The 16,687-nt window shown below is 35.2% G+C and overlaps 1 protein-coding gene across 1 annotated transcript in view; it reads right to left on the reverse strand.

Annotated features, from left to right (window-relative positions):
- Positions 1–9,111, reverse strand: part of BCO2 (beta-carotene oxygenase 2) — a 39,930-nt gene extending 30,819 nt beyond the window's left edge. The window contains exons 1-4 of the mRNA XM_074304251.1: positions 8,910–9,111; positions 1,384–1,588; positions 971–1,182; positions 633–748 (exon numbers count right to left, since the gene is read on the reverse strand). Of these exons, the coding sequence (XP_074160352.1) occupies positions 633–748; positions 971–1,182; positions 1,384–1,588; positions 8,910–8,994 (618 nt within the window). The 5' untranslated portion in view covers positions 8,995–9,111. The remainder of the gene's footprint in view (positions 1–632; positions 749–970; positions 1,183–1,383; positions 1,589–8,909) is intronic.
- Positions 9,112–16,687: the final 7,576 nt, after the last annotated feature.

Here is a 16,687-nt window from a genome sequence, read left to right on the forward strand (position 1 = left end):
ATGTAGACTGAATTGTCTAAAATCATCGTTCCAGAGGAGAGTGTTATGAAAGTGTTTAACAATCAACCTCTTGAGGTATAAAAGGCTACAAATGATATACTGTTAAGCTGAATTTGCATTATTCTCATCTTCTCCATCACTTTCTTAAATCTAGACAATCAACAAAATAATAAATCAAGCCCTAATGTGTAGGAGTTGTGGGAGTCCTGAAGTATAAACATGTGCACTGAAGATTTAACAGTTATGAGTCTGTACAAGCTGGCTCTAGCAAACTCCCACTACTGCCACCCAGACCTCCTTGCTCCTAAGCTTCCCTGGAATCACAGCCTCAAGGACCACAGAAAATCTGGTTGGGGGAAGGAGGGAAGAAGACTTGGGACAATAGCAGAAAAACTTTTTTTTTCTTCCACTCCTCTCTCATCACTGAGAAGTAGATTTTGAGTCATCCTGATTTAATAAAATACTTATCATCCTGGAGCACAATTATGCTCACCAGAGGAGAGAGATCTAGACTGAAGTTCATTCAAAGTTTAAGGATCCAGCCTCTTATTCAGTTGTGAGCTGTCTCCAAAGCTATTTTTGAAAGAAGGAAATGGCAGCCTCTCTTTTCTCCCTCATGACTGACACTTCACCTTTTCTATTTTTTCCAGGGATTCAGGATCCATTTTATTCATGTAGTTGGTTTCAGTGCTGACGTAGTAATCACCCTTGTACCTCACACAGTTGACACTGGTGTTGTCTGTCATAGCTGAAAATAAATCCAAGATCCACTTAATACAGATAACCTCCCCATCTCTTTACAGTGGTCCTAAATATAGAATTAAAGAGTTTAGAAAATCATCAAAACAGTTTCAGGCACCCACAAAAATCATCTTTGGAGTTTATAACCACATTGATCACTATAAAAAATTAATTAAAATATTCCCTAATACTAAACACCTGAACATTCTAAATATAGAATTTTCCTTACTAAAGGGCTCAAACTTTGACATGAAGCGTCCCAAAACACTCTTGCATGGATCAGGCAGGGCCAGGGTCCCAAATTCTGAGACCATAATCCGGTTGTGAAGGCTGTTGGTCTTATAGGTGTCACTCTGGAGAAACTTGCTCTTGTATGTCACAGTGCCATCCTCCATCTTGAACTGGTGAAGCAGGGCCATGCCATCGAACCAATGATTGTACCTTCAACCAGGAATAGATCATAGTTATCAATAACATCAGCCTACTGAGTGTAGTTTAAAAGGAGAGGAAAAAGTAGGGAGCTGATCAGGGTTGTGTAGAGTTTCAAACTGGAAAAATAAGGGTTGGAGATCTAGAATAGGAAAGAGCCTATTGTATGTAATAACAATACAAATGATTTTCCATTGTCCAGTCAGGGCGTACTTTTCCTTTCCAAATTCAAACTTCCCAGGTCCAATCCGAATCAGACAACCATTGAGCCACTTGGGGAAATGGCCTTGGGTCCTGGCAGGGATGGGCTGAGGGTTTTCCTTTACAGTGGACACTAATGAGGCAATACTTTGCAAACCCTTTCGTTCACTGAAGGTCACATGCTTCTGTTGAATATCATGCAGATAATTCTTCAGAACTATGGGAAAAAATAAAAGGACAGAAAGTCTTCATGAACCAGCTATAAATTAATCTCTCCACAGAAAACAACCTCTAGAAAAAGAAAAATGAAAATGTCTAAACTTCGACCCTACCAAAAATCTCCTCTAAATTCTATTTCTCTCCCCTCCCCACCACTCTAAAATCATAAACAATCCAATACAACCAGAATTTATTTACTATATTTACTACGTATCAGGCATTGGGTCTATTCCAGAACACTACATGGCACTTAGATTCTTCTTGGGTGAGATGAGAGTAAGACAACAAACAGTACAAAAACATATAAGTAAATAAGGACAGAGAGAATTCTAGCAACGAGAGATATCAGGAAAGTCTTCCCAAAAGAGGGGTGTCTCCTATGTGAGGTAAACCTCATGAGAAGCTGGGAATTCTAAGGGGCAGAGGTGAGAAGAGAAAGCATCTTTTTCTGTTGGTAAGGAACTGAAAATTGAATGTATGCCAATCAGTTGGAGAATGGATGAATAAGTTATACTATATGAATATAATTGAATATTATTGTTTTATAAGAAATTACGAACAGGCTGATTTCAGAAAAGCCTGGAGAGACTTACATGAACTGATGCTGAGTGAAGTAAGAAGAACCAGGCACTGCATACGGTAATAATAGCAAGATGCTTAACTATGATAGACTCTCTTCTCAGCAAGACAATTTCAAAAAACTTAGGATGGAAAATGCCATACATATCCAGAGAGAGAACTATGGAAACTGAATGTGGATCGATGCATACTATTTTAATCTTTTTTTTTGGGGGGGGGTTTCTTTGCTTTTTCTTTCTTGTAGATTTTTCCCTTTTGGTCTGATTTTTCATGTATAACATGATTCATATGGAAATATGTTAAAAATAAATATACATGTGTAACCTATATCAAACTGCTTGCTGTCTTGGGGAAGGAGAAGCTAAAAGAGGGAGGGAGAAAGTCGTACAAAAATGAATGTTGAAAACTATCTTTACACATATTTGAAAAAATAAAGTACCATTAATAATTGTTTTTTTAAAAAGGGAGAGCATTCCAGTTTAGGGGAGCAAACTGTACAAAGGCATTTGGGGGAAAAGGGAGTTATGTTGCTGAACAAGAGATGGAAAGTCAAATTTGAAGAACAATAGCAAATACATCTCTTTTGGCTAGAACATGGAGAGAGTGAAGAGGAGGTTTATGAGATATATTAAGGTAGGTTAGAATCAGATTTTGAATGGTCTCCAATGACTACACAATTCTTTTTTTTTTCTCCTTAATGACAAGGGACTAATCCAAATATTAGTGTTCTTTTGACTTTGGAGAGTTAATTACTTAGTAATCAATTCAGGGTTTTACTAAGGACAACTAATAATTATTTGCCATTGGATAAGCAATAGTTATGTCTCTCTGAATCAGAGCTTTTTTATCTGAAGTCTGTGTACACACACATACACATACATGCACAGGCATTGTATTACAACATAATTTATATGGTTTGGGGTTTATTTTGCCATTTTGTGTATTTTTTTTTTTGCATTTACAAGCATGATTCTAAGAAAAGGTCCATAGGTTTCACCAGACATAGATAATTTACATACTATGAATTATCAGCTACATTTATAATAACATTAATTTGTATTGAATAATTAATCATAGTTTACTTGTCTTCTACATTAGATTGTGAGCATCTTGAAAGCAGGGAGTACCTTTTGCCTCTTTTTGTATTCCCAATATTTAGCGCAGTGCCCAGAATATAGGAAGCACTTAACAAATATTTCTTGACTGAATATCTTGCATTTTGTCCTAATAAGAGTAGCAATACCCACTCAATATTTAGTAATGAACAAATCTTTCTATGGCTCAACTCACAACATAAATGACTCCTGTCTCCTGAAATCTCCTCCAAATTTACACTAAACTTAGTGATATATAATACCATGTTTAATCCAACTGTCTAATATATCTCAAAAGTCTTTGTATACTTTTAAATTTTAATAGTTTTATTATTTTATAAATATTAACACTTATAAATGTTAACACTTTAAAGCTATGGTAATACTTTTGGAACATCCTATATTTTAATGGAATATGAATTCTTCTATATGAGCTTATCTGGAAGGATGTTATAACCTCCATTAGACTATGATGTTTATATGTGTGGCCTTAGTCCCATGTAATATCAATTTAATAACCAGTGAATCTGTCCCTTCTTTTCCATCCTCATTATGACTTCCTGGGTTATTAAAATGGTTTTCTATTTCTTCAACCCACTATCAATTTAATTCAACAAGCATTTATCCTATTGGCATGTCAAACACAAAATACAGTTTATTATCTTTCTGGAAAAACCCACCACTCCTGCAAATATACATTATCTGTGGTAAATGAAGTAAAAAGTCCTTTTAGATGCTCTTTCCATTGTCTCATCAAATCCGGTGATTATCCTATTACCTATTCAATTATCTTTTGTTGTTGTTTAGTTGTTTTTCAGTTGTGTACAACTCTTGGTGATTCTATTTAAAGTTAGCAAACAGGGTTACATGACTTGCCCAGGATCACACTGAGTTCAAGCCCAATACTCTATCCATTGTGCCATCCAGCTGTCCAACTTATTATCTAGCCTACCATATTATCTTTCTTTACAGGACTTCCAAATCTACACAGCCAGCCTTCTTGTTCCAAGAACACTATCATCTGTCTTGTTTCCCAGGTTCATCAGTGTTATCCTTAACTCTTCCTTCTCACTTGCCCTACATGTGTAGGGCATATTATCATAACTATAAATAACCAATAGTTGCTAAATCCTATCCAGTCTCTATAATTTCGCAACATCTCTTGCCTCCATTCCTATCTCTGTACTCACATAGTCACTATCCTACATCAGCCCCTCAATACCTCCCTTCTAGAGTATGGCAATAGACTAATTGGTCTCCTTGCTTCATACCTCCCTGTAAAAATTTGTCAGGAGTTCTCCCAAATTCCACATTGAAAAGTCATCTCAACACATTCCCTATTCTCTCTTTCTCTGCTCTACTTTTAAAGAATTAGGTACCATTCTCTCTACATGTACTTTTAAACCCATTCTCCTATCTCCTATGGGGTATTGCCCCTTTGATCATTCATCTTCATTCCCAATTTAAAACTGTTGTTATCCAGTGGTTCCTTCCCTGCTTCCTACATGTATGTTTAGATCTTCTTCACTGAGGGAAAAAAAGACTTCCTTAAAAACTTAACCATCACTTCAAGCTATCATTCTATATATTTCCTTTCTTTCTCAAACTCTTAGAAAAAGTTGACTACATTTATTGCTCCATTTTCTTAACTTTCAATAATTTCTTGGCCCTTGCAATTTTGCTTTGATCCTAGCACTGGATTAAACCTACAATCTTCAAGATCACCAATGCCCTAAATCTAATTTTTTTTCTCAACCCTTCTATAGTTTTCTTGGCTATTCTGTGGTTTTTAACCCTATCAAAATCTTCTCCTATCAAATCAGGGGTTCTTAACATAAAACCTGTAGATGATCTAGGATCTAGGATTATATGGGTAGACTTATATGAATTTAAATGGGAAAATTACATCTTTATTTTCACTAACTTCTAGTTAAAGTTTAGCATTTTTAACATTTTTGAAAATGTTATTCTAAAAGGAACATTGGTTTCACTTGCCAAAAAAATCTATGACACATTAAAAAAAATACTAAGAACCCTAGTTCTAGATAACTCTGACCTCACTAAATTTTGTGATGCTGTTTTCTCATTTCTCCTACTACCTGTCAGACTGATCCTTCTCAGTTTTCTTTATAATATATCCATGCCTCCTCATCCCCTATGTATTATGCATTGGTGTATACCAGCATTGTATCCTAAGCCTTCTCTTCTTTCTTCACACACAATCTCAGTGATTTTATCAGCTCCCATGGGTTCTATTACCCTGTCTATATAAATAACTCCCAATTCTCTAACACAGAATTCTAAAACCCTCAATTCTAACATTCTAACTCTATTCACAACCAGCCCTCATCTCTCTCTTGATCTCCACAACACACCTCCTAATAGGAGACACCTATTATATAAGACATCACCACTTGGATGTTCCATAATCACTCAATATTCCCAAACAGAACTCACTCTTTTACTCTTCAAACCCATCCCTCTTTTTAAGTCCCCTGCTTTTATCAACAGCACGAGCATTTTTTTCAGTTGCTATAAGTTATCCTCAATTCTTCACCTAGTTCACCATACCTGCCTCCATATCTAATCAGTTGTCAAGTCTTATTATTTCTAACTCTCAACATTTCTCATATGCATTACTTTCTGCTCATACCACAATCACCCTAGTTCAGGCCTTCGTCACCTGTCACATGGACTACTGCATTAGCCTATATGGCCTCCTTTTAGCTTCCCTCTCCCTCATCTGACCCATCCTTTATATATGTTAAAGTGATATTTCTGAAGAACAAATCAAATGTTGTTTGACTTCTGCTCATGATGATGCAATTCCCTATTGCCTCTTGGATAAAATTTAAATTTCTCTGTTTGACATTTAATGCCTTCACTATCAGACAATGTTTCTTAGCTTATTACTTATTACTCTTCTTCACATTTTTTGCTCTAGTTCACCCAGACTACTTGATGTTTCCCATATACAATAATATATTTCCCTCCTCTATTCTTATGCACAAATTGTTCCCCATCCCTAGATAATGCTCTCCTTCTTGAAATCCCTGATGCTATCACGTAGTGTGATTTCCTGATTTTCCTGATTTCAGCTTTTCCTGATTCCTGTCTAATTTGGAATACCCACCCATATCCTGTTTATATTTGTTTATATATACACACATATATGTATGTATGTATATACATATATACTGAATTATCTGTGAACATTGTATAAGGAGAAAGCAAAATATTTAAGGTCAAGAAGTGTATTACTTTTATATTGTTAAATCCAGTGCCAAGCAGTTATAAGTGCTTAATAAATGATTGTGATAGAGAGCAAGATGGAATGTCTAAAAGAATATCTTATCAAAATTTTGTAAAAATGAATGTTAAAAATTATCTTTACATATAATTGGGAAAAACTATTTTTAAAAAGGTAATGCAATCTCAGTCTTCTTTAAAAGAACCAGGTTAAGGCCATTATATTAAGTTCTTGGTATTATATTTTAAGAAAAAGTTCCATAAGATAAAAAATAAGGGAGACTAATAGTTAAAGATCCCAAAACCATTTCTTCCAGGCTCACTCACAGTTAGTGGTAATATTTAGTCTGGAAAAGATAGGAAGGAAATAAGATGGTTGCCTTCCAGTATTCTGTAGAAGGGGTATTCCTCTGTTCTGACTGTCTAGGAACAGTAGACAGAAATTCTGGAGAATTTAGGGTTAAAGTAAGGAAGAAACTTCCCAAAAGTTACAGCTGTTCAAAAGGAAAACAGGCTATCTTGGAATTTGGGAGATATTCCAACAAAGGTTGGGTGACTACCTGACAGTTGAGTTGTAGAAGAGATTTATTTCTAGGTAAAGGTTGGTCTAGAGAGTCTCTGAGGTCCATTTCAATTCTGAGACTGAGTGATCCCACTGAAAATAAACTTGGAATGGAAAATGTCATCCACATCCAGGGAAAGAACTGTGGAGACTGAATGCAGATTGAAGGATACTATTTTCACATTTTTTGTTTGCCTTTTCTTTCTCCTGGTTTGTTTCCTCTTTTGTTCTGATTTGTCTTTCCTAACATGACTCATAGAAATATGTTAAAAATGAGTGGTAAATCTTCAACCTATATTAGATTGCTTTGGGGAGGGGGAAGGTAAGGGGTTGAGAGAGAAAAAAATGGGAACTCAAAATCTTAGAAAAATTAGTATTGAAAACTATATGTATAATTGGAAAAAATAATATATTACCAAAATTTAATTTAATTTTTTTTTAAAAGCCCATTGTTTTACCATCTACTTAGTCCACCCAGGCTCAAAACCTTTATCATTCCTTTTTCTCTATCTAGCTCCCTCCCAATAAGTTTCCAAATCCTGTCAATTCTACCTCTTAAAAATATTTAGTACCCAGTTCCCCCTTTTATACTCATCTTCTTTGCTCAAGCTTCATCCCTTCTCCCCTGGATTAGGACCAAGATTTTGAGTGGTTGCTATCACACAGTATCTCTCTTTAAGAGCTGTCAAAATAACCTCCTAATACACATTTCTGATGTTATCACTCTACTTATAAAAAACCTTCCATGACTTCTCAGTGCCTCCGGAATAAATATATACTTCTTGGCCTTCAAGACTCTCACCCATTTGGCTCCGGATCTCGGTTTCCCTCCTAAATTCACTCTGCTCTTAAGTCCCAATCGAATTGTCTCTTTTGTTTCCCTCCCCCACTTTTTTTAGTCTCATCTAGTCTCCTGCACTTCACTCACTCTCTCCCTTTTCCACCTTTTGAAATCCCTCTCTTTCCTTCAAGGGATCCTTCCCCAAACCCTCCAGCAGGGAACTCGCCCTCAATTTCAGTACGGATTTATATCTCTTGAATACAGCCTTATACTTATCCAGTGTATCCTTACTTCGGATAAATAAGAACCTTATTCTCAATCCCCACCACACCCCTATTTAATTACAAGTTCCGAGGTGGCAGTTTTATTTCATTTTGGCACAGTTTAATGATATGCCGCAGGTGCCTAAAAAGTAACTAACTACTTTAAAATGCCTCTTTTTTCAATCCCTAGCAGTACACCGCCTGGCACACAGCTTAAGTTTAGTAAATGCTGACTATTAATTAATAACACAATATGTTAAATGTTTGTCGCGCTTCCTTAGCGAAGAATAACCAATGGCTGAAACAAAAACACAGTACAGCAACAAGGCAACTTAGATTCTGTTCTTACTGTTTACAAAGCAGAATCAAATAGCTTGCATTATTCCTTTTTTAAAAAATCGTGCTTTTAAAAATTATAAAACATTGGTACGATTTATCAAATAAGGTTTATCCCCATTGGAAGATAGAGGAAACCACTTGTGGGGTACTAAGAATGACATTAAGAACGCACTTTGGTTGAGAATGCTTATTCCGGGAGAAAAAAAGGAACACTTCGCTCGGTGAGCAGGAGCTTTGCTCCTCTCCTTCCCCCTCGCTCACCAGGTCACCTCCCGCCTTCTCCAGCTCAGCCACGGATGATTCTTCTCCAGCCCCTCCCACTGACCCCAAAACCTCCAGTCCTCTGGAATTCAAGCCCCGCCACGGGTACCACCAATACAGGTTGGGTTCTACGCTCTGGAGTTTGAGGGACACTGCCAGGAAGGCCCCCATGGGAGGGGTGGAACCCCTACCTGGAATCCGGCTAGCTAAAGAGGCGAGGAAACGCCCTAGGATGGCAGAAATGCCTGTGACAGCAGGGAAGATTGCAGAAAACATTTTGCATTTGATTCTGAAGCTAGATCCGGGACCTCTGCGCCCTCCGCGACTGAAACTGGGTCCGGCAGAGCCGACCTTCTGGGCCGAGTGTTTCCAGGGCAGAACCCGGAGACGCGACACTGGGGCGGAGCGTCGAACGGCCTTTAATCTCTGCTACAAACGTCGGCGAGAGCTGCGCTTGGAAAACAATAAAAATAAGAGAAACACTTGCCTTAACTGTAACTGAAGGCTCCGTAGCTTTTTCTTTTGAACTAGCTGATGAAAGTGTTTGTTTTAAAAATATCTATTAAACTCTAAAACAAATCTTGCTCTGCATTAGGACAGATCTTACTACTTGTGGACCCGTTTCTGAACTATCCATTCAATTTCATTTACTCAGTGTAGGCAGGTTGATTGTAATATTTTGATGACTGATATTTATGATATTAAGATTATTAATGTTGGCTGTGTTTATTAAGAGTATTAAGTAAACATGTACTACTTGCATTTTAAAGTCAGTGAAAAAAAAAAATGTGATTGGCCAGGTTAAAATGTATGTGAAAACAAAGGTGTTTTGAAGTTCAAATAAGAAAATGTAAGCAAAGAGCTTTGCAAACCTCAAAGCAATAAATATGTTCCAGTTTATTAATATTATCATCATCATCATTAGCCTACAATCATGAGATGGTGATTTTTCCTTCTGCTGAGGTCAAAATTTTTATACAGAAATACTGGGATGGGTTGGTAAATGTTTAACAACTAGATTGGGGGAAAGGAGATAGAGGGAAATCTATGCACACACTTTTAGAAAGTTTAATCTGAATTATTAACACTTTCTTAAGTCTAGAAAATCAACCAACAATAAATCAAGCTCTGATTTGTTAGAGTGATGATTTCTGAGATGTTAAATAAATTTTCACATTGAACATTCAACAGTGGGGGCTTGCCAGCTGGTTAGAACTGATCTCTCCATGTTTTAGCCTAAGAGAAAGTTTCCTTGTGATCACACCTTTCCATATACTATCATCATGATCAAGTTCCTTCTCTCTGGGAGTCAGTTTCCTTGACTATAAAATGAAGACAGGGGAGATATTAGATGATTTCTAAAATCTGTTCTAGATCTATCTTGACCATAATTCTTGGAGAGTCAGCTTAGTCTAGTCATATGGTTAAAGAAGTTCCTGCTTGTATCTCTATTGTTTTCTTTAGCTGACTCATTTTTCTTCTATTCAAATTTGAGTAAATTATTTTACATAGAACAGTATATGTACTGTTGCAAGTGTCCTTATAGGTCACCTTTTCTTTATCTGCACCCACTAAATTCCTAGAGAGCAGGGTTCACATTTTATTTATATTTGAGTCTCCTTTAGAATGTCCATCATTTTACAGATAAGAAAATTGAGTCTTAGAAATATAAGGTCACACAGCTAGTAATTAACATAATTGGGGCTGAACTAGCTTGTCTCTATCTATAGCTAGGTTCTTCTATTGCATGGTATGTCCATGTCTTGTCTGCTTGGAATTACAAACATCTTGAAGGAAGAACAGCTTCTTGTATCTCCCTGAACAGAAATGTGTGTCCCACAATACTTCTGAGTACAACTGAACCAAATTAAAATATAATTCTATCTGATTTTAATCTAGTGATATAATAAATGCTTATGTATTATAACATATAATAATATGTTATGAGGAAAATTATCATAATTTTCATAATTATCAAGATGACATGTACGAGGGATATATTAATAATTTAGATTTCTCAGAACTGCCTCTTCTGGCGTGGAAAATAGAGACTTATAATGCATCTTGAAAAATGATCAATTAATTCTTGACAATCCTCTCCTATGTATGTTAAATGAAGTAAATCAAAGATTATAGGACCTGTTCCTGTCACAAAACTCTAGTCCTATCCCCCCACATAGCAATGACCCCTGTGATTTGCCTAGGGTTGCACAAGTAATAAGTGTCTGAGACTAGATTTAACTCAGGAAGATCAGTCTTGGTCACTCCAGGCCTGAACTTCTATCTGTTGTGCTACCTAGCTTACTTGTAATAAATAGTAGAATTATACTAAGATGCTGTATATCTATAGGTATATCTATGTGACTATATTCCCTTTGTATGTAGATATATACATGTATATACAGATAGATAAATAGATAGATAGATAGATAGATAGAGATATAATTCCCTGTTATCTAACATGGTTAGATAGATTAATATCAGATTAGGTTAATCAGATAGATAAATAAATAGATAGATCCCTAAAATCAAATATATAAAATATATAAACAATAAAATCAATTTATGCAGGAAACATTCAAAACACCCATTGATGTTTCTTTAATGATTCAAAAAGGACTTGGGAACCTCCCCAAATCCCTGGGTTGAATTGTATTCTCCATGCAGATAACACACAGATCTATGTATTCATCCCCAGGCTCCCTACTCTCTGAACTTCAGTCATGCTTCACCAGCACAACTTGACATTATGAAGTCTGAGATGTCTTCATAAGTTATTCTAAAATCTGCCCCTGTTCCAAGTTTCTCTGTATCTGTATGTTTATATACAGATATAGAGACCTTGCTGTTACTCTCAGTTCCTCACTCTCACCCTTTAGATCTATCCATATTCTCACTCATCAATATTGGAGTTATGTGGAAGGGCACACAGAATTCTAATTAAAAGACATTTTATGTTGGAGTATGGCAGGAAGGCAGAAAGGTTAATATACATAAGAGTTCTCATTCCAAGAAGCCTTTATACTCTAAATACTTTTCATTATAATAAAATCATCAAATTTAAAGGAAGAAATTGCAGGGGGATTATTGTAATCATTGGTGAAGGAAAATGGCAATCTCTATTTTGCCAAATACCAGTTTTTTCCTGCCCCCACAATATCTCTTACATTTGACCCATTCTTCTTGAATAGTCAAATAAAGATCCTCTTTATCTCCCATCTAAATTATTTCAGAGGGACAGCTAAGTGGCACAGTGAATAAAGCCCTAGTTCTGGAGTGAGGAAAACCTGATTTGAAATCCAGCCTCAGATACTTACAAATTTTGTGATCCTGGCAAATCACATCACCCTGTTTGCCTCAATTTCTTCATTTGTAAAATGAAGAAGAAAATGGCAGACAACTCCAATATCTTTGCTGAGAAAATCTCAAATGGGGTCATGAAGAATCAGATATCACTGAAACAATTTAGTAACAAAAGATGATTGCAATAGTTTCCTAGTTGGCTGCTTGCCAGGTCTTCTCACCACCCTATCTTATACACAGTTGCTAAGAAGACGTTCCTAAAGTACAAGTCTGATCACATCTCTTCTTTTCTCAGTAAATTCCAAGAACTCCATTGCCCAGAGTCACACAGCTAAGCAGTATTAAGTGTCTGAGATCACATTCGAATTTAGGTCCTCCTGATTTAGGGCTGGTGCTGTATCACTTGCCACCTAGCTGCCCCTCATTATATTTATTTATACTGTGTATTCATATGGACTGATTTCCTTACCCATTTATATTATATCCATTATAAACTTCTTAAGAGTAGCTTCATTCTGAGATCATAAGTAGATTAGAGGAACAGAGGATACCTCTCAGACCTGTGGAGGAGGAAGGAATTTATGACCAGAAGAGAATTGGAGATCATTATTGATCACAAAATAGAAGATTTTGATTACATCAAACTAAAAAGTTTCTGTACAAACAATACTAATGCAAACAAGATTAGAAGGCAAGTAACAAATTGGGAAAATATTTTTAAAGTTAAAGGTTCTGATAAAGGTCTCATTTCCAAAATATATAGAGAACTGACCCTAATTTATAAGAAATCAAACCATTCTCCAATTGATAAATGGTCAAAGGATATGAACAGACAATTCTCAGATGATGAAATTGAAATTATATCCACTCATATGAAAGAGTGTTCCAAATCACTACTGATCACTACTGCAAATTAAGACAACTCTGAGATACCACTACACACCTGTCAGATTGGCTAAGATGACAGGAACAAATAACAATGAATGTTGGAGGGGATGTGGAAAAACTGGGACACTGATCCATTGTTGGTGGAGTTGTGAAAGGATCCAACCATTCTGGAGAGCAATCTGGAATCATTCCCAAAATTTATCAAACTGTGCATACCCTTTGATCCAGCAGTGCTACTACTGGGCTTATATCCCAAGGAAATACTAAAGAAAGGAAAGGGACCTGTATGTGCCAAAATGTTTGTGGCTGCCCTTTTTGTAGTGGCTAGAAACTGGAAGATGAATGGATGTCCATCAATTGGAGAATAGTTGGGTAAATTATGGTATATGAATGTTATGGAATATTATTGCTCTGTAAGAAATGACCAGCAGGACGAATACAGAGAGGCTTGGAGAGACTTACATCAACTGATGCTGAGTGAAATGAATAGAATCAGAAGATCGCTGTACACTTCAATGCTGTATGAAGATGTATTCTGATGGAGGTGGATATCTTCAACATAAAGAAGATCTAACTCACTTCCAGTTGATCAATGATGGACAGAAACAACTACACCCAGAGAAGGAACACTGGGAAGTGAATGTAAATTGTTAGCACTACTGTCTATTTACCCAGGTTACTTATACCTTCAGAATCTAATACTTAACGTGCAACAAGAAAATTGGATTTACACACATATATTGTATCTAGGTTATATTGTAACACATGTAAAATGTATGGGATTGCCTGTCATCTAGGGGAGGGAGTAGAGGGAGAGAGGGGATAATTTGGAAAAATGATTACAAGGGATAATGTTATAAAATAATTACTCATGCATATATACTGTGGAAAAAAATTTATAATAAAGTGACTATGTTAAAAAAAAAAAGAGTAGCTTCATTCTTTGTTATATCCCAGAGCCTACTGCAGTGCCTGATACTTAATAACAATTTATTAAATGCTTATTGATTGATGAGTTAATTGATTGAAAATCTTTTAGCACTTCAACACCATCATCACAGACATTAATCCTAGATTTGAACTCAAATCCAGCCTCAGACACTTACTAGCTGTGTGATGCTGGGAAAGTCTCTGTTTGTCTCAGTTTCCTCATCTATAAAATGAGGATAATGATAGCACCTATTTCCCAAATTTGTTGTGAGGATCAAATTAGATGATTGATAGCTATAAAACACTTAACATGGGACATGGCACATAGGAACTCCATGGAAATATTATTTATTTGTATTATTTTCATTTATCAACACTGTTGTTATATGGAAGGGCACAGTTATATAGGGTTCAAACTAAAAGATATTTTGTATCAGATTATGCTGGAAAGCAGACAATTTTAATGTAAATGGTAGTTCCCATTCAAAGAAACCTTTATATTCTTAATCCTTTTCATTGCAATAAAATCATCAATTTTAAAGGAAGAAATTGCTGAAGCCCCTGTTCCAATCACTGGTATTGCAAAACAGCAATCCCAAATAGCAACAGAACAGAACATTTCGTAACTCTAGCAAGAAATGTTATATACTTTATAACATCCTTTCTAACAAATGACAATGAGAAAGCAAAAAATGAAAACATGAAACATACTAAAAAATTATGTAACTAAATATTAACAAATAAATTTTCCACGAGAAGGATATTGGTTTAACCTTCATTCTGAAGTTTAAGTCCTACAATGCAGCTCATGGGCCATGGATGCTTCCCCATTCTGTGCCATTCTTGTCTATACTGTTCTGTAATTTCACATGCTTGTTGTAAGCTTTCCTTCCTTTCTTCTGACATTGAAAGAGTACTAGGAAATTTCACTTGTCATTTCTTGAGCTAGCCACATAGCCTCCATCTTCCTCCCCCCCCCCAATCATTCAATTTTTTGATAACAGCTTTTATTCCTGTTCTTTAAGGTTCTTCATTGCCTCCTGCTTATACCTTTCATGAATGAATAAATGAACGAAAAAGTATTAAGTGTTTACTACATACCAATCATTATGTTAAATGACAGGGATCCAAAGGACAAAGTAAGACAGTCTCTATTGTGTGAGAGTTCACACTAATTAGAGATAAGTATAAATCAGCCACTGGGCAAGTGGAAAGTACTGAAAGTCCCCTGAATATAGCCCTCAAGGACTTTTACACGTTTATTTCTTTGGAAATCAGCATTCCTTATCTCATTGCCAGATAGTACTACTTGCAGGATGTTGAAATTAAAACAGACCAAGTACATACATACAAACAAAATCTGTACTTCCTGCTGTTCTTCATAAATGACAAATCTGCATTTTCAATGATTGTTCCACGTGCTTGGAATTTTCTCCCTCTTCATCACTACTTCCTAGCTTCCTTCATCTCTTTGGCTAAAATCCTACTTTTCTGCAAGAAAGCTTTCTGATCTCTTTTAATTCCTTAAGTTTTTAGTAGCCTTAATAATCTTTTAGTAGCCTTCCTTCTAACTTATCCTGTGTGTAATTTTTGTACAAAGTTATTTACATGTTATCTCTACAATTAGACTATGAGCTCCTTGAAAGCTGTTTTTCTGCCTTTCTTTGTATCCTCATGGTCTTAGCCTAGTGACTGACACACAGTAAGTGTTAATAAATGTTCATTGACATTACTTGACATGATTTGTACTAAAGATTAGTTTTTAAAGCACAAATTTAAAGCTGATTTTCAACTTATACCAAAGAGATTACCAAAACACCAGAAAATGATAGCAGACTATATCATTGTCAGAATGGTAGTGAAATCAGTAACTATTAGCTCATATTTATTTCTGCAAAAATTTTATGTCAATAATCTAAATACATGTAAAAATATAAGAAAACATTTTCCTTTTTTAATATTTTATGTTATCTCCAGTTATAATGTAAATTTATAACATTCATTTTAATACTTTTTTAATTCCACATTTTTTCTCTCTCTCTCTTCACCTCCCACTTCCCTGAGACAGTAAACAGCTTGATATAGGTGTTATATATATATATATATATATAGGTTTTATATCTAGGTTATATATATATATCTAGGTTATATATATATATATATATATATATATATATATATATATATATATATATATATATATATAGGTTATATATATATATATCTAGGTTATATATATATATTTTATATATATATATATATATCTACGTTTTATATATATAATGTATATATATATATATCTAGGTTTTATATATATATATATATCTAGGTTATATATATATAGTATATGTATATATATATATCTAGGTTATATATATATATATATATATATATATATATATATTCAATCATGCAGAACATATTACCATATTGGTCATATTGCAAAAGAAGACACAGACCCAAGGGGAGGGCGGGATAGAGAAATGAGAATATGACAAAAATACAGAAAGTGAAAAATAGTAAGCTTTGATTTGCATTCAGATTTTATTAATTCTTTCTCTGAAGGTGGATATAGCATCTTTCAACATAAGTCCTTTGGATTTATTTTGGATAATTGCATAGCTGAGAATACAGTTCATCAATGTACAGCAATGCTTAATTGTATATAATGTTTCCTAGTTCTGCTTACTTCACTCTGTATGCGTTCATATATGTTTTTCAGGTTGTTCTAAATTTGACCTGCTCATCATTTCTTATAGCACAGTACTACAACTTATTCAGCCATTCTCCAACAATGAGAATTCCCTCAATTTCCAATTGTTATTACAAAAAGAGTTGCTATAAATCC

Source organism: Sminthopsis crassicaudata, chromosome 3 (genome assembly GCF_048593235.1).
Source record: "Sminthopsis crassicaudata isolate SCR6 chromosome 3, ASM4859323v1, whole genome shotgun sequence".
NCBI lineage: Eukaryota > Metazoa > Chordata > Mammalia > Dasyuromorphia > Dasyuridae > Sminthopsis > Sminthopsis crassicaudata.